Genomic DNA, 27,447 nt, shown 5'->3' with positions numbered 1-27,447 from the left:
ATTCATTTTCTATTTCTATATGTGTTTCCTAGCTTTCTAAAACTTTCAAAACATGCCAGTCCTTCCCAAAGATAGGACTGACAATATGAAAGTAGTTCAATGCAGAAAGCAAAAGGGAAGGGTTTTTTTTTTTGTACCAAGTTGTTCTATTTCCAAAAGCTTACAAAATGGTTATGCGGAAGGTTTGTAACCGAAGACATTTCAGGGAGTGAGTGGTGGAGAAAACTGCCTTAGATTCTTTTCACAGCTGATTAAGAAATCAAGTCACAATCTTAATAAGTTAAAATGTATGGCAAAATTAAAACATTCAATACGTATTTTTAAACTCTTATTTGCTGCAAAAATGAACTGTATTGCTCAGTTAAAATGACATAAAATGTTTGAAACAAGCTTTTGTAATAAATACTGTTAATAGGTTTACTTTATATATTGGGCTACAGTATGTTTTGCCTCACTGAAACAAATAGATTTAACTCTCTGTTGGGCTGTGTTTTACATGGTCATGGATGATGCCAAGCAATTATATTGCACATATTTACTACTAATAGTAGGTGGGGAAAAAGAAATACCAATTACAACAGTAGATTTTATCTGTTAAATATGTGTCAACTGTATATTCAGTGGAAGTTATAAATCTTTTCTCCTGTGAACATAATTATTTAAAGCTTATTGTACTCATAACAGATAATCTTTTGTTATCACCCCTATAATTCTGAGGCTTCAGCCTATTTGCTTGGTGTTAGACCTTTTGAGTTTCCAGTAAACAGTGCACAGCATTTAGGTATGCTCTCTGTGATCAATTGTTTTAGGGTTTTATTCAGTTGATTTCCATTAGTAAGGACCTACATTTTGGCTTTGAATAATCAAGGTTCATTATGGTTTTTGGCAAATGTTTAGATTCCAGTAATACGGAAGAGTTGATTTTGGCTTTCTCTCTGTTACAGCTACATTTTAATCTATAGTACTGATTTTCTCATGCCTATCTTTATACAATTGCATGAATGAAGTATCCGTTCCTAATATAAGATATGTTGATTCTGAAGATTCTCCTAAACACCTGGGTTGGTCATAGTTCCTACGAATCGGAAATTCTAAAGAATAATCTACCAAATTGAAATTAATTAGTGACATTTTGGTTTTCACTTTGGAATATAAACCTTCCTTTAGATATTTATTTATTCAATGTAGGCACCACCTGCCTAAATATTTTATTTCTGTAGAGTCCACATGGGATTTTATTGCTGAGAAGTTGAATGAACAAAAGACACGCAAAAGCCTTAACCATACTAAAAAGGAAGGAGAAGTTACAAAATGGGCAATGTTATAAAGGAGGGCAAATAGTTAAGGTACTAGAAATCAGGTGACCCTGAGTTTGGGTTCTTAGGCAAAAAGTCAACCTTGGGCTGTTGCTCTCTCTCAGCTCTGGGAAGAAGGCAATGGCAAATTATTACTGAAAAACTTTGCCAGAAAACTGCAGGAACTAGTCTAGGCAGTTTCCAAGAATCAAAAACTGAGTTGAAATCAAGCAAATAAACAAATACATGAATAAATAAATATTTCATTATGTTTACTTGGTGCAAATAATAAAGGAAATTATGACATGTATGTGAAAGATACTGAAGAATCCTCAGTATACTACACTAGTGTATGAAGTACAGTTAATATAATGTGAAAAGTTCACTCATTACACTAATATCCAATCAAAAGGGCCTTACTCAGCCCTTATCGATCATGAACCATGTTGTTTTATGCAATGTTATTCTATGGCATTCTTTATATATTTCTGTACTGTCAATTGATTAAATATGAAATCTATAAAGCCATAAAATAACTCCCATCAAAATCCTAATGTTGAATAAGCACCTTTATTCTTCAACAAATATAAGTTTTGTTCAACTGTTTTCTAAGAAAATATAAGGAGATTCCATTTGGCTCTTTGGAGATAATGTATTCTGTAATGCAGATGTATATCCTTAAAAACAATGTACTCTGTTTTCCATCCTCTGATCTCACATAATGGATTTGCTTGAACTGAAACAAAGTAGACAGGTCAGTTCTACCTGAAATGGTCCTGAATCTTGAGTAACAGGATACAAAGTAGCTGTGATTTTAAATTTTTCAAGAAAATTTCTAGCAAGCACTTTTACAACAGCTTTACATGTATGTACTTAAACTTAATTTTGCTTTTGCATACAAAAAGGAAGGAATAAAAGAAAATGCATTATTTTTCAAACAAAAATATAATTAAGCCTATTCTTAAATAAACCATTAAACAACATAAAGCAATATAAAAGTGTACATCAGTTCTTCCTTTATAATGATAAAGATGCAGTTCTTAAATTGAAACTAAACATATATCTCTGATATAAGTCAAATCTAGAGTAAATCGGTTTTTCCAATAGTGAAGAGTAACATTTACTGCTATTGCATACTTCTAATTTAAATGCATTTTCCTCACAGCTTGCTCTATTTATACATATTTATCCATGCACCCATATACACACAAGCCAGCTATAACTAGAAACCAAATATGTACACTTTTTTCCTTAGGAGACATACACATAGACTGAAAGTAATGGCAAGGCATAAAAGAAGGTTTGCATTATGTTCTCAGCACAACTTTCCTGTCATATAACATGATGATGGCTCAAGTATTTCTATCTTTTGGGTACAGTTTCTTAGGTAGATTCACATCTTTTATGTATGTTATGGCTTATCCCTGTTGATCCAACCAATATCACTGCTGATCACTTAATTTTGTCAGATAGTGTAAATTACCAAGGAAAGAAAGTTATCAAGAACCGAAAGCAATAAATGAAGAAAGAAAGAAAGAAAGAAAGAAAGAAAGAAAGAAAGAAAGAAAGAAAGAAAGAAAGCAGGCCAATGAATTTCCAGAACTGACAGTAGAGCTTAATGAGAACACAAGAGGGCCAACTTTTGGGAATGACTCTTGTTCCCCCCCCCCCATCTATATCCAAAGTCTGTGAAGAAGTTAGATTATTAATAGGACTTGGTCTATAATTAAACAATGAATTTTTGTTGGCTTGATTGGAACAATAGATTAGCTAAAAATTAGGTTGAATAGTGGATGAAAAATCCATGGTTAGGTTGTTTTGCAAAACTGAACTGGAAGTCTGTAGGCTCTTGTTTTCTTCAGTGTATTATTTTTTTTAGCAAGCGTTGCAATTTATGAGAACTGTGTTTCTATTGCTGCTGAGTGGTAATTCTAGATAAGCCCCTGTCATATTTGTCATTGTTATTGTTGGAGGACCGTGGACAATGAATAGGAAGATGCCAAAGTCGCTGTCACGGATAGAATTCATGGAAGAAGCTTGCTGGTCTATGCACTTTACACAAAAGGAAGTGATGATGATGATGATGATTGTTGGAGGATGGTTTGACACAATTAATTGTGGGAAAGAAGAAGAGCTGGGAGGCTTTTTCCATATTATATCTGATGATTTTATTCTTTGATTTTATTGATTACAACTATTTGTATGCAGTCTACTATGACAATTCTAGATGGCAACCAATAATATATTAAAGCTAAAAACATTACAAATCTCTTAAAATCATAAACAAAATGCTATTGTTTTCCAAACCTGCTCCCCAAGGGTTTGTAGAAAAGGAATGTCTTCATATGATTCCCAAAGAATAAAAGTCTAGGAACTGGTTTAACCTAAAGAATAAGCTACTCCACGGTGAGGAGATTGCCACATAAAATAGCACTTCCATCCTCATGATCACTCTAGGCATAAGTATCGATGGTATCCTCTACTGGACAGTTTATGTAGGGTGGGCAGATTCCATCAGGAGGAGATAGTCCAGAAGCTAGTAAGAATCAAACCTTATATAGCTTTAGAGATAACACTGAGCACCTTGAACCAAGCCTGGAAGCTCACTGGCAATCAATATAGCTCTTATTAGTTCTTCTAATGATGATAAAAGCCACATGGTACAGAGTACAGGCAAGCAGGGTGATGTTACAAACTGTACACTGCAGTCTGGGTCTCCAGGAGAAAAAGCAGTGGGAGATACTTACGAGAAACGTGACCTTTGCTGCTGACTTCCCCACTGATTTTGCTTGTGGGAAGTGAGCAAAGGACAGTTGCAAATGGCTATCATGTGACTGTGCTCATTATGACATACAGTAATCGAGAGTCAGGTTGTGATTGTGACTTCAGGGACATTGTGATGGCTGCAACTTTGCAGATGTTTTTTTTTTTTTTAATAAAGGAACAAATCTTAGTTTGAATAGGATTTACCTCTGAACAGAAACATATACAATTGCATTATGCAGCAGTGGATCTGGGCTTGGATGACTCTAAATGAATACTGAAGAATATGGACACTGGCAACAGCGGCAGTTCTCCTAGGAATTATGGTAATTAACATTCTATGAACAAAGGACTAGATTTTGGTGAGAAGATTGCAGTGATTGTTATCTAGAATTTTGTTGTGACTTGATAAGTTTAAGCCTCTGGTGGAATGGATATTAATATGTTCAAGGGACAAATTGATCTGAATAATTTTATAACTGTTCTTGATTGCTTCCAGTCACTTTAATAGGCAATTCTGTCAAAGTCTGGGTTGATTTGTGGAATAATTTCAGGCAATATTGATAGAATTAGTCCGGGATGTCCCTTATTCCATTCAGTGAGTAAAATTATATCCTTGGCTTTCAAGAAAGCCAGATGCAGTGAAGTGAGTGACATGTTGGCTGGAGTGATGAAAAATGAGTTCCAGTGAATGTAGGCAGGAATGCATCAGAAGACTGCTCTGGTGATGCAGCAAGGAAAATGTTTTTATACTACTTTTTTGCACAGAATTTTCCAGCAATTTATGCAGGTGATTAAATATTGTTAGAGCTGGACCTATTGGAAATAAATATAAAGAATTTTATTCATAACCCAGCTGTAGGAATTTGTTTGATTTTTAGTGAAAGAGGTATACAGGTATATATCTTAGTGAAAGAGGTATATAGAATGTAAGAGAGAAACAATAGAACATTTCTTGTATTTTTTAAAATAGAAAGAGTGGACAGAATGGATTGAATACATGCAAAATAAGCTAGATGTATCTGTATACCCCAATTAAAACTGATATTGCAGTCTTCTCTGTTTGCTGAAAATTGTTGGGAGGGTGATCCGTCTACATCTCCAAAGGGTTCTGGAGCAAGGGGATTATATAGACACTTTTCAGAAAAATTTCAAACTAGAATCAAAATATTGTGACAGCATTGATTCTACTATTTTCCCTCTTGTCTTTAACATCTACATAACGTTTTGGGGGGAGGTAGTCCATAGGTGCAGGGTGCAACATCATCAATATGCTGATGGCTGTTAATTATACATCTCTGGTCCTATTGTCAAGCCAATGCTAAACCAATGTCTGGAGGGTGTAGAGATCTGGACAGGGAAGTATCAACATTACCAAGAATGAGTGTATGTGGATTTGGGAAACTATTGGTCTCAAATTGGAAAACATCATTCTCAAGTCTGAGTGGTGCTGTAATGCCTTCTCAGTTCAGTGAACAATTTGATGGTCCTCCTGGAGTCATGATTCATATGTGACAGCTGTGGCAAAGGAGCTCTTGCCTAACTTTGCTTCATGTTCTGATTGCACCTGTTTGTGAAATGCCTGCTCATGGTTACTCACATGATTGTGATTATGGGACAGTGATTGCTTGATTAATTTCTTCCACAGTGAAGAATCTATGCTTTTGGGTAGAGCATATGGCCTTTTATCGAATGTGGGAATTGTTTGATAAAGTAAAATCAACCTAAGCATTTTCTTGTCTATTTCCATCTTGTTATAATGATAGCAGTACCTCTTCCCAGCATAATTGGAAGGAGCAACAAGAGTTTTCTTGGGTCTCCCATGGACTGTTGGGCTGCTATTCAGCATGGGAGCCAGTTTTACATCAGTTTTACAATGGTTGCTTTTATTTTGTTTTGTTTGTTTTACTGCCTGTTGAAAGACAACTTTGCAACAATGTTTTATAGTAGTTTCAATTTTTCTTAAATGGCAAGGAATGCAGTGCTGAGGGATGCCCATTAAACGCTATATACATGTATTTGAAAGCATTTCAAAACACTAGAGAAATCAGGAAAGTGATTCAAATTCTAGATCTGTTTCTAAACTTGTTAAAAGAAGACTGTAAAGAATGAATAAGAACAAACCTATTTTTAATCAGAGAAAAAAGAACTTTTCTGAAAAATTAAAGATAGATTGCAGTATGAAAATTCAGATTAGAAAAGATATCTTGTGGAAATTAAGGTTTGCCTTTTGATTGTCCTGGATTCAAACTTGAAAGTAGCTCTGTTCAAAAATTATGTTTATCCATATTGTCCAATAGATGGGCTCTCCAGTACTTCTTCTCCTGATATCCTTGCCACTCTAATTGAAATAGCTGTTATGAATCAATCATTCAGTGGAAAATATTTAGTAAGTAGAGTTTCATGTTTGGTGTCCATTAGTCATTGCTTTAGCAGGGGAAAGCATATCAACTCTATACTATACATGGACTCATGGTATATTGGTATATTATATATTGATGTACTGTATTAAATTTTGTTACTATTTATTAGTGTGAATAAAACTGTCTACTTCCTATGCATTATTGCAAAATGGATGATCTTTCTAGAATTCCACAAGCAATTTTATTTTTAAAAGTGTTCAAAATTAAGTATAAAAATATATAAATTCAGGTACATATTAAAATGTGAATGCTTATATAGATATACTTTATTTTGCTGCACCAGCAAGCAAATGAAGCTTTAAAAAGCTATATCAGCTCATTTAGATTCCCAAATGAAAAATATGTTTAACAAAAATGAAACAGTGTATACGATATAATTTAATAATTAATTTTAATTAGTTTGTGGTTTTGATATTTATAGAAAACTGGCAATGATGTAGAGATAGCAATTTGGCAATTATAAAATATCAGCTTTCAGTGGGTAAGGAAAAAAGGAAAATTATCCATACTAGCATTCATTAAAATCTCAGTGTAGGTAAATAACTAACTGAACACCATCTGTCTGTTTATATTCTTACTAATAAAAATTTCTAACAGAAATTAATGAATTTATGCTTCTTCTGGTACAACATCTTTTTTTAAAAAAAACATTAGCCTTAATTCAATGTCATTGTTAGAAATATATATATATATATATATATATATATATATATATATATATATATATATACAGTGTAATCGGTGATACGTAAAATTTACTTTATTTTTCAATTGAATTTTGAAACTGCTTATAAAATCTAGATGAATGTTGCATGCTGGAACATGGGATATATTTATTTCCTGATCTTGAATGTTGCTTACTATTAGAAATTTTAGCCTAACTGATGGTACTGCAGACTATATTCCCAAGGATTTTGAAGCTTCTCTCTGTATGACCAAACCAGATCAACATATTTCTTTTGTATTGGTCACTCATTGTTGTATTCAGTCCAGATTAATTCTTGATCTTATTTTCTTTTGTATATGCAACCTATCCTCACTGTATTCAATTTCATTTTTTTAGTGATATACCAAACTCTCATTTCTATATAACTGGGCAGAAACTTCTACATATTAATTATTGCTTCTTTCAACAGATATTCTTTCCTTGCAACAAACCACATACTACAGGATATTGTTCTTCCACCTGTTTTAAATCTTTGTTTCTTCATTCTTTCTTCAGTCTTTAATAAACATTCATATACATTCTCTGGCATAGACATTTTTATGGTATTCTTTACTGTTGACTATTTTTGATGTTTTAATCTTGTTTAGTTATAGAAGGATTATTAGCCATTTAGTAAATTGCATTTGAAATGGCATCTAGGCTGACTAAAACAAATAAGCTTACAACATTCATTGTTAAAGATATAATTATTCCAATCTCTAAAATAATACTTCCAGCAATACGTCATTTTGATTTCAACATTTCATCAATTTTCTTTCATGTCATTTTTTCCTACAGACTTGACTTTTGATACTAACAAAAAAATGGCCTTTCCATTTTTGGAATTTTTTATTATATAATAATATAGTAATAATAAAGTTGGAAACCCTATACCATTTCAGACAAATGGCTGTCCAGTCTCTTATTAAAAACTTCCAGTGTTGGAGCATTCACAACTTCTGGAGACAGGTTGTTCCACTGATTAATTGTTCTAATTGTCAGGAAATTTCTCTTTAGTTCTAGGTTGCTTCTCTCTTTGCTTAGTTTCCATCTGTTGCTTCTTGTTCTGCCTTCAGGTGCTTTTGAGAATAGCTTGACTCCCTCTTCTTTTTGGCAACCCCTGAGATATTGAAACACTGCTATCATGTCACTCCTAGTTCTTCTTTTCATTAAACTAGACATAACCAATTCCAGCAACTGTTCCTTATATGCTTTAGCCTCCAGTTCCCTGATCATCTTTGTTGCTCTTCTCTGTACTCTTTCTAGAGCAGTGGTTCTCAACCTGTGGGTTGGGACCCCATTTGGGGTCGAACGACCATTTCACGGGGGTCGCCAAACAAGGCTGTCTGCCATTTTTTCCCCTTTTCTTTGGCCACGCCCCTGGCACCCGGTGATGTATAAGTGGTTGGGGGTCACCACAACATGGGGAACTGTATTATGGGGTCGCGGCATTAGAAAGGTTGAGAACCACTGTTCTAGAGTCTCAACATTTTTTTTTACATCGTGATGATCAAAACTGGATGTAGTATTCCAAGTGTGGCCTTACCAAGGCATTGTAAAGTGGTATTAAAACTTCACGTGATCTTTATTCTATCCCTCTGTTAATGTAGCCTAGCAGTGTGTTGGCTTTTTTGGCAGCTGCAGCACGGTACTGGCTCATATTTAAGTGATTGTCCACTAGGACTCCAAGATTTGAGCAAGGTACCACCTATACTATACCTGTGCATTTGGTTTTTCTTGCCTAAATGTAAAACCTTCCTTTTTTTACCATTGAATTTCATTTTGTTAGATAGTGCCCAATGTTCAAGTCTGTCAAGATCCTTCTGTATCTTCTGGAGTGTTGTCTATTCCTGCCAGCTTGGTGTTGTCTGCAAATGTGATGAGTTCCCCATCTATTCTCTCATCCAAATAGTTGATGAAGATGTTGAAGAGCACTGGGCCCAGAACAAAGCCCTGGGGCACCCCACTACATACTTCCCTCCATGTAGATGCAGTTCCATTGAGCATCACATGCTGAATACAGCCGGTCAGCCAGCTATGAATTGATCTGGTGGTGATGCTGTCTAACCCACATTTTTCTCTCTTATCAAGTAGTAGGTTGTGGTCTATTTTATCAAATGCCTTACTAAAGTCCAACTAAATTATATCCACAGCATTCCTCTGGTCCACTAATTTTGTCACCTGGTCAAAGAATGCAATAAGATTTGTCTGGCATGATTTGTTTTTGACAAACCCATGTTGGCTTTTGGTACTGGCTTTGTTGCCTCTAGGTATTCGCTGATTTGTTGCTTGATTACCTTTTCCAAGATGTTTCCAGGTATTGAGGTTAGGTTAGGCTGATAGGTCTGTAGTTTCCTGGATCCATTATTTTTTATTTCTTTCACTTATTCCCCTGCTTTTTGTCTAAATAATAACACCAGTAATATTTATAGATTTATAATCATTCCATAGATGTATATTTAAAAATAAAAATTATTTCTCCCTTTCTTTATGTAGTCCGATAATGCAATGGGTGAAGAACAGTGGCTATTCAGAGTAGCTGGTTGGATGCTTTGGATTTTAATGGTAGCTCTAATGTTATGGAGTGACTATGGCAATGGACAAGCTCAAGGTAAGGTAATGAATATAATAAAAAAATAATGTAGTTATAATATTTAGCAGATTTAAATTTCAAGTCATTAATTTATTTTCTTAATAACTCTTTTATCATATATGTATTTACAAATATTGAACTTTTGATGGGATAATTTTTGGTTAGATTTGCTATATAAATTGTTATTTCATTTTTCTGGGTGATAAATCTGTGTCTGATCATTATGCTTTTGCTGATTATTACTGTTGTTAATGACTAAGACTTGCAGGGTCAGTTTGATTTCTAAATATTAGTTTTATTTTGTTTGTGCCATGCATATATTCTCCAGTAGCATTTAGTGTTGCAATGAATAGAAGGAATGATAAAATGATATGGTTATAATATCTATGAATAGGGAAGTGATGTGAATAAGTAGCTGCCTGAGTATTTTATAACAACTGGAGATATCATTTTGTTTAGCCAGGGCTTCGTAGAAAAAATGAACAGCACTGTAGAATTGTACTTTTAAAATTACATTTTTTGAGTTTTGCTTTCAAGTAAGTTGGATCATGATATGAATATTTTAATTTGTCTTGTTTAATAAGAGAACATTAACAAACTCACAACATCTACCCAACCTGGCCAATGATAAAAGAGTCTGTAAGCTATTATTCAGTATTTGGAGGAGTTCCTTTTCCCCTATGCAGCAAAGGTCTGCATAACTGCATCTTGACTATGAAAGAAGCAGTATGAAATCCTGAAATCTAATTTTCAAATTGTGTAATGTAATTGTGGCTTCTGTTAGAGTCATCATATGATCACGTGCATAAAGAAGAAAAAGCAGAAGAAAGGGCAAAGCAAATAAGTGCTATAGTTAAATTTAATATAACTTTAAGGCAATTTTCAAAGCAAATCATATTAGAATTGTAATGACAAATACCTCTACCACTAACTCAGTAGTTTCTGAAAACATAGAATACTTTCTGGGGCAATTAACATTGCTCTCTGATTTTGGGTGCTTCCCTATAGCCATGATTTTCACTTCCCAAATTGTTCCCGTTTTGAAAATGACTTACAGTTTTCTAAGACCCACTGTTCAGGAAATTCTCAGAATTCCAAACAAGCTGATTAGTTCTTCTTTCAGCTACTCAGATTTATCCAATGTAAAAGATTGGATAAGCTCAGATTTATCCAATGTATGAAGACAATGTAATTTTTTGAGAGACCGTGAGCAGGAGACAGAAAAAGATGACATTTTTTTTCATGAGAAAACACTAGTTGCAAAACTGCAGTAATTCAGTTGCAAAATTATTTTCATATTATTTTGCATCATAAGAGAACCAGAAGCTAATTATATGTGTTGCTTGAAGATCATAGTGAATGGATAGAAAAATTTGCTTTGTTGGTTTGTTTTTACAATTTTCACTATAAATCAGCTAAGACAGAAATGAACTGCACAAATAGATTACAGTATGACAGAAAAAGTCCAGATCTGATTCTGAAATGGTACAAAGTTTATAAAGTGATGTACTCTTATGAGATAAAAAGAAGAAAACTAGGGGGATATTGCCAAATTTTCCTGCATCAAGTATTAATATTAATGTGGCATTGCAACATATTGTTGAAGGAAAAGTCTTCATCAAGGTTCAGTCCAAGCCAGGAATAAATAACATGGTGCCTGCTTTAGAAAGAAGATTGCAGTTTATTGAAGAGGAGAGCCAGACAGAAAGATGGCTCTGGAAGAAAAAAGAGAGAGCACATGTAGGGAGTGGGTTTTTATACCTTCTTAAGCCTTTTGTTTGGAATTGTTCTTGTGGCATGAACTTTGACCTGAGTCTGAGTGTGCCTTTCTGATATTCTGATGGTGGTGGGTTAATCCTATTATGTCTCAAAGGTCAATCCTGCTTCCCTGGGGCTGGAGTTCTTAGATTTTTGGTGTGAGGAATTGTTGATTCTAGGGATCTTTCTTCCTAATCCTAGATTCCTGACTCCAATCTTTCTGACAAGATTATCACATCTGCAATTCTGCAGACTTGGTTTCTGTTGGGACAGAGAGACTTGGGGGTGGGGTTGGTTTCTGCTTTTAAAATCCTTTAGGAAAATATGTTCTGTGTTTTAAATATTTATTGTGTATACTACAGGCCACCCAACCAAACAGAGGAAATAGATGAACTTTTTGCTAGTCAGCTTACTAAGGTATGTAGGAAGCACATCACAATAGTAATGGGGGACTTTAACTACCCTGACATCAACTGAGAGACAAACTCTGCACCAAGTGGAAGATCAAACAGATTCCTGGCAAACCTAGCAGACAACTTTGTCTCCCAAAAAGTAGAGAAGGGAACTAGGGGATTAGCCTTTTGGGATCTAATTCTCACTAACAGAGATGAAATGATAGAAGGTGTTGAAGCCATAGGAACCCTGGGAGGAAATGATCATGCAATACTGTAATTCAACATTATGGAAGCACAAGCAATAGAACTCAGTGAAACTAGAGTCTTGGACATCAAGAGAGCTAATTTCAATAAACTTAGAGAGGGCTTGGGAAGGATTCCATGGATGAGAATCCTCAGGGGGAAAACAACTCAAGAAGCTTGGGAAATTTTGAAAAATGAGATAATAAAAGCCCAGTCTAGTACACTACCAACAAAGAGGAAAAATAACAGCTCACAAAAGAAACCAGCATGGCTACATAAAGAACTCTTTGACAAATTGAAAGATAAAAAGGACAAGTATAGAAAGTGGAAAGAGGGGCACATAACTAAGGCAGAATATCAGCAAATAGCCCGAGCCTCCAAAGATGAAGTGAAGAAAGCCAAGGCTCAAAATGAACTAAGGCTTGCGACCAAAGTCAAAGATAATAAAAGAAGCTTCTTTCAACATATAAAAAACAAGAAAAAAGTGAAGGAAATGATTGGTCCATTAGTGGGTGGAAGTGGCAAGAAGGTGACAAGCAACAGGGAGAAAGCAGAACTATTTAACTCGTTTTTTGCATCTGTCTTTACACAAAGGGAAAAAACAGACCAACCTATCAAAAATAGTGCCATAAAAAACAGAATAGAAACACAAGTTAAGATAGGCAAGAAAATGTAAGTGAGCACCTGTCCAGCCTAGATGAGTTCAAATCGCCAGGACCAGATGGATTACACCCCAAGGTTCTCAAGGAACTGGCAGATGTGATCTCAGAACCACTGAACTATATTTTTCAAAGATCCTGGAGCACAGGGGAACTACCAGAGGACTGGAAAAAAGCTGATGTAGTTCCCATCTACAAAAAAGGAAAATAAATGGATCCAGGAAATTACAGACCTATCAGCCTGACCTCAATACCTGGGAAGATCCTGAAAAAAATAATCAAACAATGACTCACCGAACACCTAGAGGCAAACAAAGTCATTACTGAAAGCCAACATGGGTTTGTCAAAAACAGATCATGCCAGACAAATCTTATTGCATTCTTTGACCAAGTGACAAAATTAGTAGATCAGAGGAATTCTGTGGATATAATTTACTTGGACTTCAGTAAGGCATTTGATAAAGTAGATCACAACCTACTACTTGACAAGATAGAAAAATGTGAGGTAGACAGCATTACCACCAGATGGATCCGTAGCTGGCTGACCGGCCGTACTCAGCGTGTGGTCCTCAATGGAACTGCATCTACATGGAGGGAAGTATGTAGTGGGGTGCTCCAGGGCTCTGTTCTGGGTCCAGTGCTCTTCAACATCTTCATCAACGATTTGGATGAGGGGATAAATGGAGAAATCATCAAATTTGCAGACGACACCAAACTGGCAGGAATAGCCAACACTCCAGAAGACAGGCTTAAGATACAGAAGGATCTGGACAGACTTGAACACTGGGCACTATCTAACAAAATGAAATTCAATGGTGAAAAAAGCAAGGTTCTACATTTAGGCAAGAAAACCCAAATGCACGGGTATAGTATAGGGGGTACCTTGCTCAATAGCAGTAACTGTGAGAGGGACCTCGGAGTCCTAGTGGACAATCACCTAAATATGAGCCAGCAGTGTGCTGCAGCTGCCAAAAAGGCCAACACAGTGTTAGGCTGCATTAACAGAGTGATAGAATCAAGATCACGTGAAGTGTTAATACCACTTTACAATGTCTTGGTAAGGCCACACTTGGAATACTGCATCCAGTTTTAGTCACTGCGATGCAAAAAAGATGCTGAGACTCTAGAAAGAGTACAGAGAAGAGCAACAAAGATGATTAGGGGACTAGAGTCTAAAGCATATAAGGAACAGCTGCTGGAATTGGATATGTCTAGTTTAGTGAAGAGAAGGATGAGGGGTGACATGATAGCAATGTTCCAATATTTTAGGGGCTGCCACAAAGAAGAGGGAGTCAAGCTATTCTGCAAAGCGCCTGAGGGCAGGACAAGAAGCAAAGGTGGAAACTAAGCAAGGAGAGAAGCAACCTAGAACTAATGAGAAACTTCCTGACAGTTAGAACAATAAACCAGTGGAACAACCTGCCTCCAGAAGCAGTGAATGTTCCAACACTGGAAGTTTTCAAGAAGAGACTGGACAGCCATTGGTCTGAAATGGTATACGGTTTCCTGCCTAAGCAGGGGGTTGGACTAGATGACCTCCAAGGTCCCTTCCAACTTTACTACTACTACTACTACTATTATTATTATTATTATTATTATCATCATCATCATCATCATCAAAAATATTTCTAGGGTGGGGGCTGACTTCCCACAATATTCTCTTTCCTTGGGAGAAAATAGAGCTAAGCTTAAGCATTCCCTAATTTTTATATTTGAAGTCTAAGATTCTTTTTATTTTTGAAAATTTATAACTATTGGTTTTGTCAGTTTTCTCAGAGCTATGTAAATTCTCAACATCTATAATTATGCAAGCAACACTATTTGCAAAATGTGTGCAATTCATTAAATATAGAAGACTCTTATTGATAATTTTGGAGAAGAATTACTGAATTATTGAAAAGAAAATATTAAAAAATAATAAATGGGTCTTAGAAAGTCCACTATAAAGAACATGATATTGAAATCACACAATTTTTGATGTTCCATTTCCATCACAAATTTTATTCTAGTTGCTGTAAAATAGAAAAGCAGTAATACAGAATTGGTATCTTTATCTAAACTGAACATTTTCTTAAGGAAAAAAGTTATGTAGTATTTAGGTTTTGTACCTTATGCATTTATTTAGCTTTAATAAAAATGACAATTTATTGAAAAAGACCACTTTTAAAAGGTAAATTGTTGCCTGTAACAACCTAACAATTGAGGTATCCTCCAATGCATTTGTGAAATATACTATGTTCCTGCTATTCAATTTCTTGAATATAATAGATATTTAACTTCACCATTTACCATTTTCATTATTTGTCTTTCTGAGAGGCTAGTGTTCTGGAAGAACTTAAATTGAAAATATTGTGTCAACTGCAGTTCCATTGTCCATTTTTTTTCAGAAAACAGTTTATTATTATTGCTATTCAAACTCATATGCATGCATGTAGATTTTTACTAAACTCACAAAAGGTTTGTAGATGTAGATTTTTACTAAACTCACAAAAGGTTTGTTCCTACTCTGCAGCATGTTATTTCACTGGAGAATTCATACACATTTTAATGGATCAGCTCAGATCAGTGAAGCAAAACCCATAGCACATTTTTATGCATGTCCAGTGGCATTCATCCATTGAATGCAATGATCTTATTTCTGGATAAGTGTTTATTATATTGAGTATTTAAACAATGAATTTACCAAGATTTTTGAATATCTAAATTTTGGGAAATGTAAAGGCTTATTTCCAAATGGCTATAATATTAATTCTATCAATGTTTGCAGAGAAGTGACATTTTCTTGAAGATCAGTTACAGAATGTCAGATAGAACATTTTAATTTTTATGGAAAAAGGCATTTAGAAATAAACTGACTTGATAATAGTGTGTTCTTAAAAAAATAGTGATTAATTTTACTATATTTACACAAAGTCTTCTACTCAAAAGGTTCCCATCCTATGTAGATTTATAGGGACGTGATTTATGATAATTATGTGCAACCATGCTGATGTGCTTCTTAGCACCTCATAGACAGATTTTCTCCATGATCTGTCCTCACCCTTCAGGTTTTCATGACATATTCATACAGGTAACTACTAGAACTGAATTCATCTACTTGCTGTAATTGTGTTTTTTTTTCCTTTTCTACAATCTTTCTCAGCATTACAGATCTGTAAAAAGAGCTAGTAAGTCTTCTTGTAGTAGACAAAATATAATAGTTAGAACCTGGTTATGCCTTGAAAGACAACTCTCTGTTGATTTGTTCAATAATCAATCAGTTTGTTTTCTTGGCTCTCCATTATATTTTCAGAAGTCTTCTTTAACATCAAAATTCAAAAGCATCAATATTCTTTCTATCTTCCTTGTTCAAATCTAAATTTGGCTTACGTAGAGTTTCACTCAGGGAAATCATTGCATGGATGATTATGATGTATTCTGATGGTATGTGAATACATTTTCCAAAGCCTAGTCTGTCACATGTCTTTGTCTGCTGTTTCACCACTACCACCTATGGATAGTTGGTCTTCAAAACAGAAGCTAACTTGTATACCCTACTTAATCCCACTAAATAGATATCTTTTGTGTAATGAGAGAGGAACTATTCAGCTTCTTTAAAAATGCACACATTTAAATGATACTAAATATTTTTCTTCTACTGTTCAGAGATTGACTTATTCAATTATGCTGCACAAATTCCACCTATTTATTTCAGATTTGTAAATGTGAATCCTGTATTACATACGTTTAACATATACAGTAAGTTACAATACAAGTAAAAACAAGATGATGAAATTAATATTAATAAATAGGATAGATATTTCAAGGTACTAGCAGACTTTTTATCTATCATATAATTATTAAGTAAAAGCATTTGTTTCACCATGTTACATATTTTGAGGACTAAAAAAGGAAATATTATTAAATTCATTTTAAAATAAGATTTCTCAGAAGAATCAATAACTTTCCTTTTAAAATACAGCACATTTAGAAGAAAATAGACAAGCCTTTTCAGACATTTTTTGGGCAGTCTTAATGGTATTAATAGGGAAATCTACATGGAAATAAAATGAATTGGCAGTGAGAAATATACAGTGATGCATAAAATATAACTGTCTCTAATCTTGGCATATATACAAGATCTAACTGCACTAAATATATATTTGTTGAACTATGCAATAGAATTTTTTATGGTCTATAAAGCAATTCAATTTAGAATTTAACAAGTGTTTTGGTTAAGTAGTCACAATTACCTTTATTTTTAGATTTTTCAGTGCATATATAGGGACACAATAAATACATGTAATATATTAATTTATAAATATATTTGACCCATTTTTTTAACTCAATATATTTTATATTTAAATCTGAGGGATTTAAAATTATTAACTAAAAACACGTGTGTTTTAATAATGTATGAAAAGGAAAGGAAAACCACTTTTAGACAATCTTCATTTCTTTTATAAAATTATTAATTCTCATCTGTTAAAAATCCTAATTTTCAGAATCATGTCTTCAGAATTCTGTTTACTGAACATTAAAGTAGCTTATACCATTCTCCATAAATAATAAATAAATAATTTTGATTTGTATTATAGAGTAATTCCTAATATAGAGCTAAATTTGCTGAGAATTCTGGGACTAAAAGGTTGGAAGGTTGGAAAATAAATTCTTCTTTCCATTTCTTCAACTTAAGTTATAGCATTTTTGATTGTTACTGTACTTAAAATCAATGCTACATCTTTCTTTGTTGACTAACTAAATAGGTTGTTTCAAACATGTTCAACTTTTATTATTGACAGTGGCTTCAATTGTATGTGTAAATTCATTGAACAATGCCAATAGTTTTGACTCTGAATTAATATTGCTGTTTGGGTTAAGTCACTGTTTAATTTTCATGTTAAATAACTGAACGTTTCCAAGCCAAAGAATGGAGGAAAAGACTGCAGAAGAGACTAAGAAACAGAAATTGGAATCCGATTGAATGAAATATAATTAAAGGAAATTAATTATTAATATCATAATAGTATCATTTGAATGCCAAACTCAATCACAAAGGAGTTAAAACTAATATTAATTTCATGATTTTTATGTTATTCTTATTTAGGGGCAAAGCAAATCTTCCCAATGTTATTTCACCTTTTACTAAAATTTAGTTTCACAATCTATTATTTGTTTTAATTTAAGCTTTGAATCAATGTAGAATCAATTCTATTTCACTTGGTCTTGCTTTGCTCTTTAGGTCTACCATACCCTTACTAGCTGTAAGAGGAAATAGGTATAAGAGGAAATAGCTGCAAAACGTAAAACAAAATGAATTGAATAACAGGAAAACTAAAACTAACTGAATAACAGGAAAATTAAAACTAATTGAATAACAGGAAAGAATTTATTGTTCTAAGTATCCAAAAAATAACTAAGAATTCGAAAACAAGTTAAAAGAGCATACTCAATATGCTATTGAATATTATCTGACATACCCTGCATACATTGTCTGCTCACTTAAATGCACATGCAATGTATAATTTAGTATGTTTGGGGAAATATGTAGAAGGCGGTCAGAGAGAATGTAACTTCATAGTATGTCAGCCAATGGGGAACGAGGAGGGATGGGCAGTCTGTGTAGGGAATGTATAAAGATGTTGATTTAAGATGATGAACTTTGGAGAGAACTAAGGCTTGATGGCTTCTCCCTGCTTATTGCAATAAACGAAACAAAAGGCCTTCACTGTATTTTGGCTGGTTATTGGTCAGGCGACTTTGCCTCTGGTTGTGAAGAAAAGTGGCCAGGAGCACATAACACTAATTTTCAGTGAGAGCTAAAAAAGAACTTGGTTATTCAGCACACAAGAATTCAGTCAAGTCTCCTAATATGCATTTTTGTGCATCAACCCTCTATGTTTAAAACATGGCATTTCTAAAAAGTAACTTCTTAAGAGTTATATGTATGCAAGGTAGCAAGAAGTGTTTTAGTATGAAAATAATAATTATTTTTATATTTACTTAACAAGCAATCTAAATGCATGCTTGTGATCTGAGAACATAAGATTTGGCCTAAGTACTTATCCAAGTTTTATGTAGTAAACAGTTTGATAGTATATTTTGTTCTACTTACTTTTAAGAACATGGAATGTGAAATAATGTCTTGTCAATGCATTATGTGGGCCTGCACAGATAAAATCTGGTACACACTAATTAAGATATATGTTGGTAATTCTGCAAAGAATTTATGCAAAGTCATCCTGGCAGCATGCCATTCAGAATGTTTATTGTTCTACACTTTTGTTTATTTCTACAGTCAGAATGCTCATTATTTTATATTCAAGCACTAATTTCTAATAGACATCAATGAACTTTCATCATTTAATCTGACCATATCTCATAACTGTTATATCTTTGTGAACAGATTTCTGTGCTACAGAAAAGTTAGTAACTTCTTACATATAGGTAGTCCCCGAGGTATGAGCCTAATAGAGCCTGTCCATTAGGCTCATAATCGTCAAATGAATCAGACTCAATATTACAACATTTTAAAATCAAACTCATTAATTGAATCAAATGGGTCATTAAATAAATGAAGATTTGACTTATTATTTCCTCCGATGGCTGCCTGAACTGAGAGACTTTTCCCACCACTGCGCAGGCTGTTTCCAGCTGCATATCAGCTGTTTCAGGTTTCAGGAACTACAATATTGTAAATTGCTTCCTAAGCAGGCAGCAGGCTTTTTTTTTTTTTTTTAAACCATTAGTTGCTAGGCAGCTCAAGCTTCTTCGGAGAGGGATGGAGAACTCTCCAAATTGCAGTTGTCACTGAAGTAAGTAGCTTTAGCTTTAAGTGTCTCCAGGCAGGCATGCAGAGGGAGATGGGGGTAGAGTTTACAGAACTGTCAACTTGCAACAGTAACTGAGATGGAAGGCAGTTTGAGGTCATCTAGTCTAATCAACTGCTCTCACAAGAGAGTACAGTACTGTACTGTATTTCTGATAAATGCCAATTCAGTCTTTTCTTAAAAGTCTCCAGTGAGGGAACACCCACAACTTCTGGAGGTAATTTAAATTTAAAACCTTTTTTTAAAAATGCCCCTGATCAGCACAAGCCTCTCCCGGCAAAATCCAAAAAGGGGGTGGGGGAGCAGTGGTGGGATTCAAATATGTGAACAACCAGTTCTCTGTGTGGATGCCACTTCCAGAAGTCCATTCTGGGCGTGGGCAACAAAAAATTAGCTACCAGTTCTGCCAAAGTGGTGCGAACTGGCTGAATCCCACCACTGTGGGGGAAGGATTTCCTTCCAGTAAGTGTCAGCAAAATCTCTGGTGGGTTTATAATAGGGAGAGGAGGCAGCAGCAGTCACATGCTATAGGTTTCAGGCAAATGCAAACAAACAATCTTACAAGGTACTGTACTTACAAACACAATAAAGAGCAAAGCAGTTCCTGAAGTGATTACAAACAATACAGTACAGAGTAACAAAAAAGAATATTTTAAAATCCTTATAGAAGTAATTCTAGTTCTCTATAGGACTGTAGTCCTCAAGCCCATCAAGCGGCAAATCTTCCATGCAGCTCAAGGAAAACAAAAACAAATGGTCGGTGCCGGCTGCAAAAATCACCAGATCTTGTTTGCGATGTGACCAGGCACAACCCCTCCCCTACTTCCGGCTTCTGATAGGTCCGAACCAGCCCAGGCAAGTCACAGAGTTAAAATGGTCACCGCAGCAGCCATGACTGAATCCAAGTCACATGACTACAAAGGCCTGTTTTTGATCGCAATTTTGAATTTCTAATGTAAATACCCTTTCTGAATAACTTCATTTTTGTGAAATCTCACTAAATAAACGCTCGTATCTGGGGGATTACCTGTATTTTTCCCATGTGGCAAAGTATCTTATTTATCGAATAAGAAGCTAGTTCCAATAATGGTCTTAATTTAGAAATTAGATTTTTTTTTAGAACATATATGTTTGTATATAGCATGAGGCCTTAGTGGATACGTTAGTCAGAAAGTAAAACAAAATTTGGACTCTGTCCTGAAAACAAGAACAGTTCAGAAATTCTGACATTAGTTTCCATGAAAATATATCTAATTTCAGGTGTCCTCTAGTAATCATGTACTTAGCATTTAGAATATTTTAGTTTAATTTATAGTTTATCTTCAGAAAAGCTGCTAGTTTAATCTCTTTCTTGTATCATAACTTAAACATAAACTAAAAGTAAAAATCAGCCTGCAGAAGGAAGAAAAGGTTTATGCAAAGAAGATAATTTCTCAGTGCACATATTATGTTTTATTTTTTTATATTTATTGGCTGCTCAACTCCAGTGGGCTTTGGGTGGTGTACCAACTAGGAAAAACATAAAAACAGCTCAAACATCAAATTAAACAGGCAGCACAGACTAAAAAAAATCTGATACCAAAAATAACAGAATAACCATTGAACAAATAAGAAGCATGAGGTTCAGACCCAAGGCCCAAGCCAGGTTTCTGGGGCTTCAGGAGAAGGGTACCCTCCTTATTTCTGTGAAAATGCTGTTAACATGATTAGCAACAATTTAATTAATATAAATTGCCCACATCAGATTTGCCAATTGATTTTCATTGCACAGATTAAAAATGCGGAATATTTAAAATACATGAATGGCTATTTTAACAGGGCAACAGATAATTTATGATGGATTAAATAGTCTGGAATAATAATCAATTTGTGAATGGGAGACTGAGATCTTTTACTAATTTTTGCTTTTCCCCCCAGTAGTTCTACACTTGTTATTTTATTCAGCTATCCCAGACTGTAAGTCTTTAGTGAGATTAGGTGCATCTTTTTGCTATCCAAACCTTGCAGTGATTCATGGTGTTTCTCTTTCAGTTTTCTAATGATGCCCTGGTAGATGACTGCATAGTTATTCTTTACTCTGGACTATTTATTTGTTTACTTATGAGATTTGGAGGCTGCTCAACTGCAAAAATGACTCTGGGTGACTCTTCCATTTGCTTATAACATACCAGCAAAGTCTTTTCCATTCTTATGAAATAATAGCTAGTTAACTGGATTGCCTTCCTCAATCATTTGAAGAGTGTACAGCTGCCAGACTGTGAGACTATACCGCATTAATAGAAATGCAAAGCATTTTTTTTTAAAATACTGAAACAAAATTCCTTACTATGCTGCTCTCTTTATCATACTGGGTTTTTTTTTATTTTTGTTTTAATCTCAATAAATATCATGAATAATTCAGTTCAGGAATCATAAATTTCAGACTTCTCTGGACTATATTTATCCACTTACATACCTTTTAGCCTTTTCAAAAAATTCAATCAGGTTAAGAGCACTTTAATGCACCTATAACATGTCCATTGTCCCAGGTTTTAGATTAAAGGAATAAAAACTTCTTGTAATGGTTATGAGACAAGTTTTGCTTATTCCAATAATAGAAAAATAATTAGTTTTATGTGATTTACCCTTGATTTTGAAATGCTTACGCTGGATATCATCCAGAATGTTTCATACATTGAAAAGGAAATATAAACGCCCCATTTTAGCTAGCTGTGCTAAATTTATTGTCATACCCACAATAAATTACAGGCACTCCTCAACTGATGACCACAATTGAGCCCCAAATTCCTATTGCTAAGTGAGAAATTTGTTAAGTGAGTTTTGCCCCATTTTATGACTTTTCTTGCCACAATTGTTAAGTGAATCATTGCAGTTGTTAAATTAGTAACATGGTTGTTAAGTGAATCTGGCTTCCCCATTGACTTTGCTTGTCAGAAGGCCGCAAAAGGGAGATCACATGACCCCGGGACACTGCAACGGTCATAAATGTGAGTCACTTGACCCTGGGGATGCTGTAATAGTGATTAGTGTGAAAAATGGTCGTAAGTCACTTTTTTCAGTGCCATAATTTCAAATGGTCACTAAGTGAACTGTTGTAAGTCGAGGACTACCTGTATTTTACCATCAATGATCCAATGATTTACTTTTCTATACAAAAATCTCTCTAAATTACACCATAATTAATTTTCAAATATATTATTGTGTAATTATCTTAAAAGATCCGTTATTTTTTCCAAATAACTACATAGATTGCATATCCTGACAAAATAGTTACAATGACTGATTAGACACTGAGTGGTGCACTTGAAATCAACTTTAAGTTGGAATGTAATATGAAAAATATTGTTCTAAATTACTTGGTTAAATTGTATTCAAGCTCATTTTTGTGCATCACTTTGCACCTATTTGCACCTCCCCAACCCTCCCATGAACCTCACATACCCTCCTTATTATCACACCTTTCTTGCATTGCCTTGAGCCCCCATGCAACACAACACACCTTTTCAACCTTCCCCAACCTTCACACTTTTTGTATTCTTACTGACCATCTTGTGCCTCTTAGTCACCCCTTCCCATCCCTTCCCATCTGCCTAGGGCTTGTAATTTCCTGCAGGCTTTCCCACTGATTTTGGTTGTGGGAAGCTGACAAGAAGTTGCCTTGCCTAATTCGGTAGTTATTTCAGTTAATGATGGCAATCAGCGCATCAGGGATTGCTATTGTTAAGTGATGCAATCATGTTTTATGACCTAATTGCTTAGTGACAACATTTCTGGTCTCAGTTGCCATTGTAAGTCAAGGACTATATGAATTTAATGAATCCTCATTCACAATAACAGGCAGTCATGATTAAAATTTCATCAGTAGCAGATGGGATAAAAACCAAGTCTGTTTGCAACTTAGTGCTAACTTCAGTCCCATAGTTACCATTTTCTTTTCTCTAACAGTTAATGAGTTGCAGTCATGCTGCTACACAGATAATGTTGGATATTAGGGATTATAAATCATATCTGTAACAAGAAAGTCTGTCATTCTATCTGAATAGTGTCCAAGGTCTTCAGAAATGCAAACTGATTTTCAGAATTTGAATAAGATTTTGTAAAAAGTTATTTCTCACAACCTTTTGTTTAAATTTATTCTACTAAATGTAATCCCAGAACTAAGGGGGGAGGTAAGCAGTAAGAAAGAAAGAGATTTTTGTCTGATTTTTCATTCTTTAATTCAGACTTCATTACATTACAGGATCCTGTCCCCAAAGTTCTGCAGGTTACTTTGAAAAACCTCATTATATATTGAACAGAAAAAAAATTGTTTTGCTTCTTTTTGTTTCTTAGACTTTGTTTTTTGCTGTCTAGAAACTCATTTACAGATACTTCCAAAGACAAAAAAAAGTCTGAAATTGATGTATGAAGTAGAATAGTCAATATATGTTAATCAACATACTAGATGCTATTAATTGGACATAAATTGAGGTTAAATAACTTCTCCACCAAAAAGTCAATTTTCAACAAGAGGCATCTAGTATGCACTTCTGGGAGAAATTAACTGAATTTTGTTTATACACTTACCAACTAAGTGCCTGACTTAGGAAGGCTTGGCTGCATTTCAGCAAAATTACTATTGTAAAAAGAAAAAAAAAAAAACAGGAAGCATTTCAGTTTTTTACAGTAGTAGATGTTTGAAAGGCCCATGTACAAACTACAATGCTAAGATGATAGAAACCAGGACCTGACAGATTACATCCCAGAGTTCTGAAGGAGCTGGCATGTTATCTCAGAATCATTGCACCATATCTTTCAAAAATCCTGGAGCACAGGGGAAGTACCTGAGGACTGGAAGAGGGATGATGTGGTTCCCATCTTCAAGAAAGGGAAAAAAATGGACCCAGGAAAATACAGACCAACAGTCTAACATCAATACCTGGGAAGATCCTGGAAAAGATAATCAAAAAACAGATCTGCGAACAACTAGAAGCAAACAAAGTCATAACTAGTAGCATGGGTTTGTCAAAAACAGATCATGCCAAATCAATCTTATTTCATTATTTGATAAAGTGACTAAATTAATAGACCAGCGAAATACTGTGGACATAGTATACTTAGACTTCAGTAAGGCATTTGATAAGGTAGACCACAACCTACTCCTTGGTAAGCTAGAAAAAGGTGGAATAGACAAGATCACCACCAGATGGATCTGTAGCTGGCTAACAAACCGTACTCAATGAGTAGTTCTCAATGACACTACATCCACATGGAGAGAAGTAAGCAGTGAGGTACCACAAGGTTCCATCTTAGGCCCAGTACTCTTCAATATCTTCATAAATGACTTAGACAAGGGATTTGAAGGAGAACTCATCAAATTTGCAGATGACACCAAACTGACAGGAGTAACCAACACCCCAGAAGACAAACTCAGGATCCAAAAAGATCTTAACAAACCTGAACAATGGGCCCTGTCCAACAAAATGAGTTTCAATGTGGAGAAAAGCAAAGTTTTACATTTAGGCAGGAAAAATCAAAGATACAAGTACAGTCTGGGCGAGACCTGGCTTAAAAACAATAACAGTGAGAGGGACCTTGGAATCCTAGTGGACGATCACTTAACCATGAGCCAGCAGTGTGCAGCAGCAGCCAAAAAAGCAAATACAATCCTGGGTTATATAAACAGAGGCATAGAATCAAGATCACATGAAGCATTAGTACCACTTTATAAAACCCTAGTAAGCCTAGAATACTGCAGCCAATTTTGGTCACCACAAAAAAGATGTTGAGAGTTTGGAAAAAATTCAGAAAAGAGCAACTAAGATGATCAAAAGCCTGGAGACTAAAACATACAAAGAACGGCTGCAGAACTTGGGTTTGGCTAAGTCCAAAGAAAAGAAGAAACAGGGGTGACATGATAGCAGTATTCCAGTATTTGAAGGGCTGCCACAAAGAAGAGGGGGGTCACATTATTCTCCAAAGCACCAGGGGGCAGGACAAGAAACAATGGCTGGAAACTGAACAAAGAGAGAAGCAACCTAGAATTAAGGAGAAACTTCCTGACAATGAGGACAATTAACCAGTGGAACAGCTTGCCTCCAGAAATTGTGAGCGTTCCTTCACTGGAGATTTTTAAGAAGAGGCTAGACAGTCACTTGTCTAAAATGGTATAGGTTCTCCTGCTTAAGCGGGGGGGCTGGACTAGAAGACCACCAAAGCCCCTTCCAGCTCTATTCTATTCTAAACCAATAATATTATGTGGTTTCTCACTGTTGTGCTAGAGATGTTTTTAGATCTTTTCAGGAGCTATGACAAATAAGAAAAAAATGGTTTGGGGAAGTGAAACCTTGCTTCTTTCTGCCTTTGTTTCTGAAATGGAATAATATTGTTGCTGATAATTTGACCAGATAATGGGAACAGTTCTGCAGGACTGTCAAATATTGGCTAGATGAAATCTATACATACCTGTAGTTCTTGCTGGCTAAACCATATCTTTATGTAATTAGCAAAGCTTTTCCATGATTTTTTGATGCATGAATTCTCCATATCACCATTATTTCTTCATTCACAGATAGAAGCTGACAGAAATTGCCATAGCAAATAGTTAAAATTCCCCCAGAAGAGTCATTTTTACCACATACTCTATATTATGAAGTATCTAGTCTATGGCTTCAACCTCTCACTCCTAATCATGGAACTCTCATCTCATGGAACTCTCATTTTGCAGTACTGGCATTCCCCCCCCAATATTACAAAGAACATTTTCATTCAGTCAGGTGGGTATCTTGAATCTTGAATATGCTGACCTATCACCGGGCATCAATGTTGTTGCAATACCAGATGACGTTAGTAATAGTAACATCTCCACCTCTCTTAACTTTAATGAGGATCAAGTTGATAACAAATGTCGTTTCCATTCCTCCTGATGTATTAGTGCAGGGGTCTTCAAACTTGGCCCTCTTATGACTTGTGGACCTCAATTCCCAAAATTCCTCAGCCAAGCACACTGGCTGAGAAATTCTGGGAGTTGAAGTCCACAAATCATAAAAGGGCCAAGCTTGAAGACCCCTGTAGTGAAAATTGCTGATGCAAGATTGCTTTGCAAGCACTTAGACACACAGTCATAGTCATATGCAGGCTTTGCTCATTATTCAAAAATGGCTTGTTGTGTCATATAACTCTGTTGTTTGTTTCTGTTGTATTGCAATTCATGCAATAATTCCTGGTTGCCACCATTTTGATTAATTGTACTGTTTGTTGGTTTTGGCATGTTATATTCTTCAAATGTTTTTTTTAATTTCTCAAGTTTTTCTTGGAAATACAGAAGAACTTTTTTATGATGTCTCTTATTTGTCATGATATTAGGATCATTCCCTCTCAATTTTGAGGAAAATTTCAGTCATTGCATTCTTTAACTATTCTACAACTGTTATGGATTATTGATATTAGTTTTTAGTAAGATAACAAACAAATCTCTCATTGCTCTTGGGTTTTTAGTTCTTTTGGTAGTTTATTATCAATGATCATCAGCTTGCAACAATTCCATCTCTGCACACATATTTAAGTGATTGAAAGATATGTTTATTATATGTGTTTAATGATTTGAAAGATACTAGCTTCTTTATGTAATGATTAAACAGTAGTCACCACTTTGTGGAAAAAAGGCATACAATTGTCCAAGAACAATGCCTTCAAAGGTTCTGGTAACTCCTCTGCTCTTTTCCCAGTCCTCCTTATTTCTCATCTTTTATTAATCCAACTGTAGAATTTTGGAATATTCATACAGTACAGTGTTTGCAAATAGATCATGTTTGCAAAGATCCA

The 27,447-nt window shown here is 34.8% G+C and overlaps 1 protein-coding gene across 12 annotated transcripts in view; it reads left to right on the top strand.

Moving 5' to 3' along the window:
• ROBO2 (roundabout guidance receptor 2) overlaps positions 1–27,447 on the top strand; it is a 908,846-nt gene that overhangs the window by 28,330 nt on the left and 853,069 nt on the right. For all 12 annotated transcript variants that reach the window (XM_039337222.1, XM_039337213.1, XM_039337212.1 and 9 more), the window contains exon 2: positions 9,684–9,798. In XM_039337222.1, the coding sequence (XP_039193156.1) occupies positions 9,684–9,798 (115 nt within the window). The remainder of the gene's footprint in view (positions 1–9,683; positions 9,799–27,447) is intronic.

Source organism: Crotalus tigris, unplaced genomic scaffold (assembly GCF_016545835.1).
Source record: "Crotalus tigris isolate CLP2741 ecotype Arizona unplaced genomic scaffold, ASM1654583v1 scf7180000017672.2133156, whole genome shotgun sequence".
Lineage (NCBI taxonomy): Eukaryota > Metazoa > Chordata > Lepidosauria > Squamata > Viperidae > Crotalus > Crotalus tigris.
The sequence above is the reverse complement of the archived record's forward strand: the minus strand, read 5'-3'. Positions and strand labels throughout refer to the sequence as shown.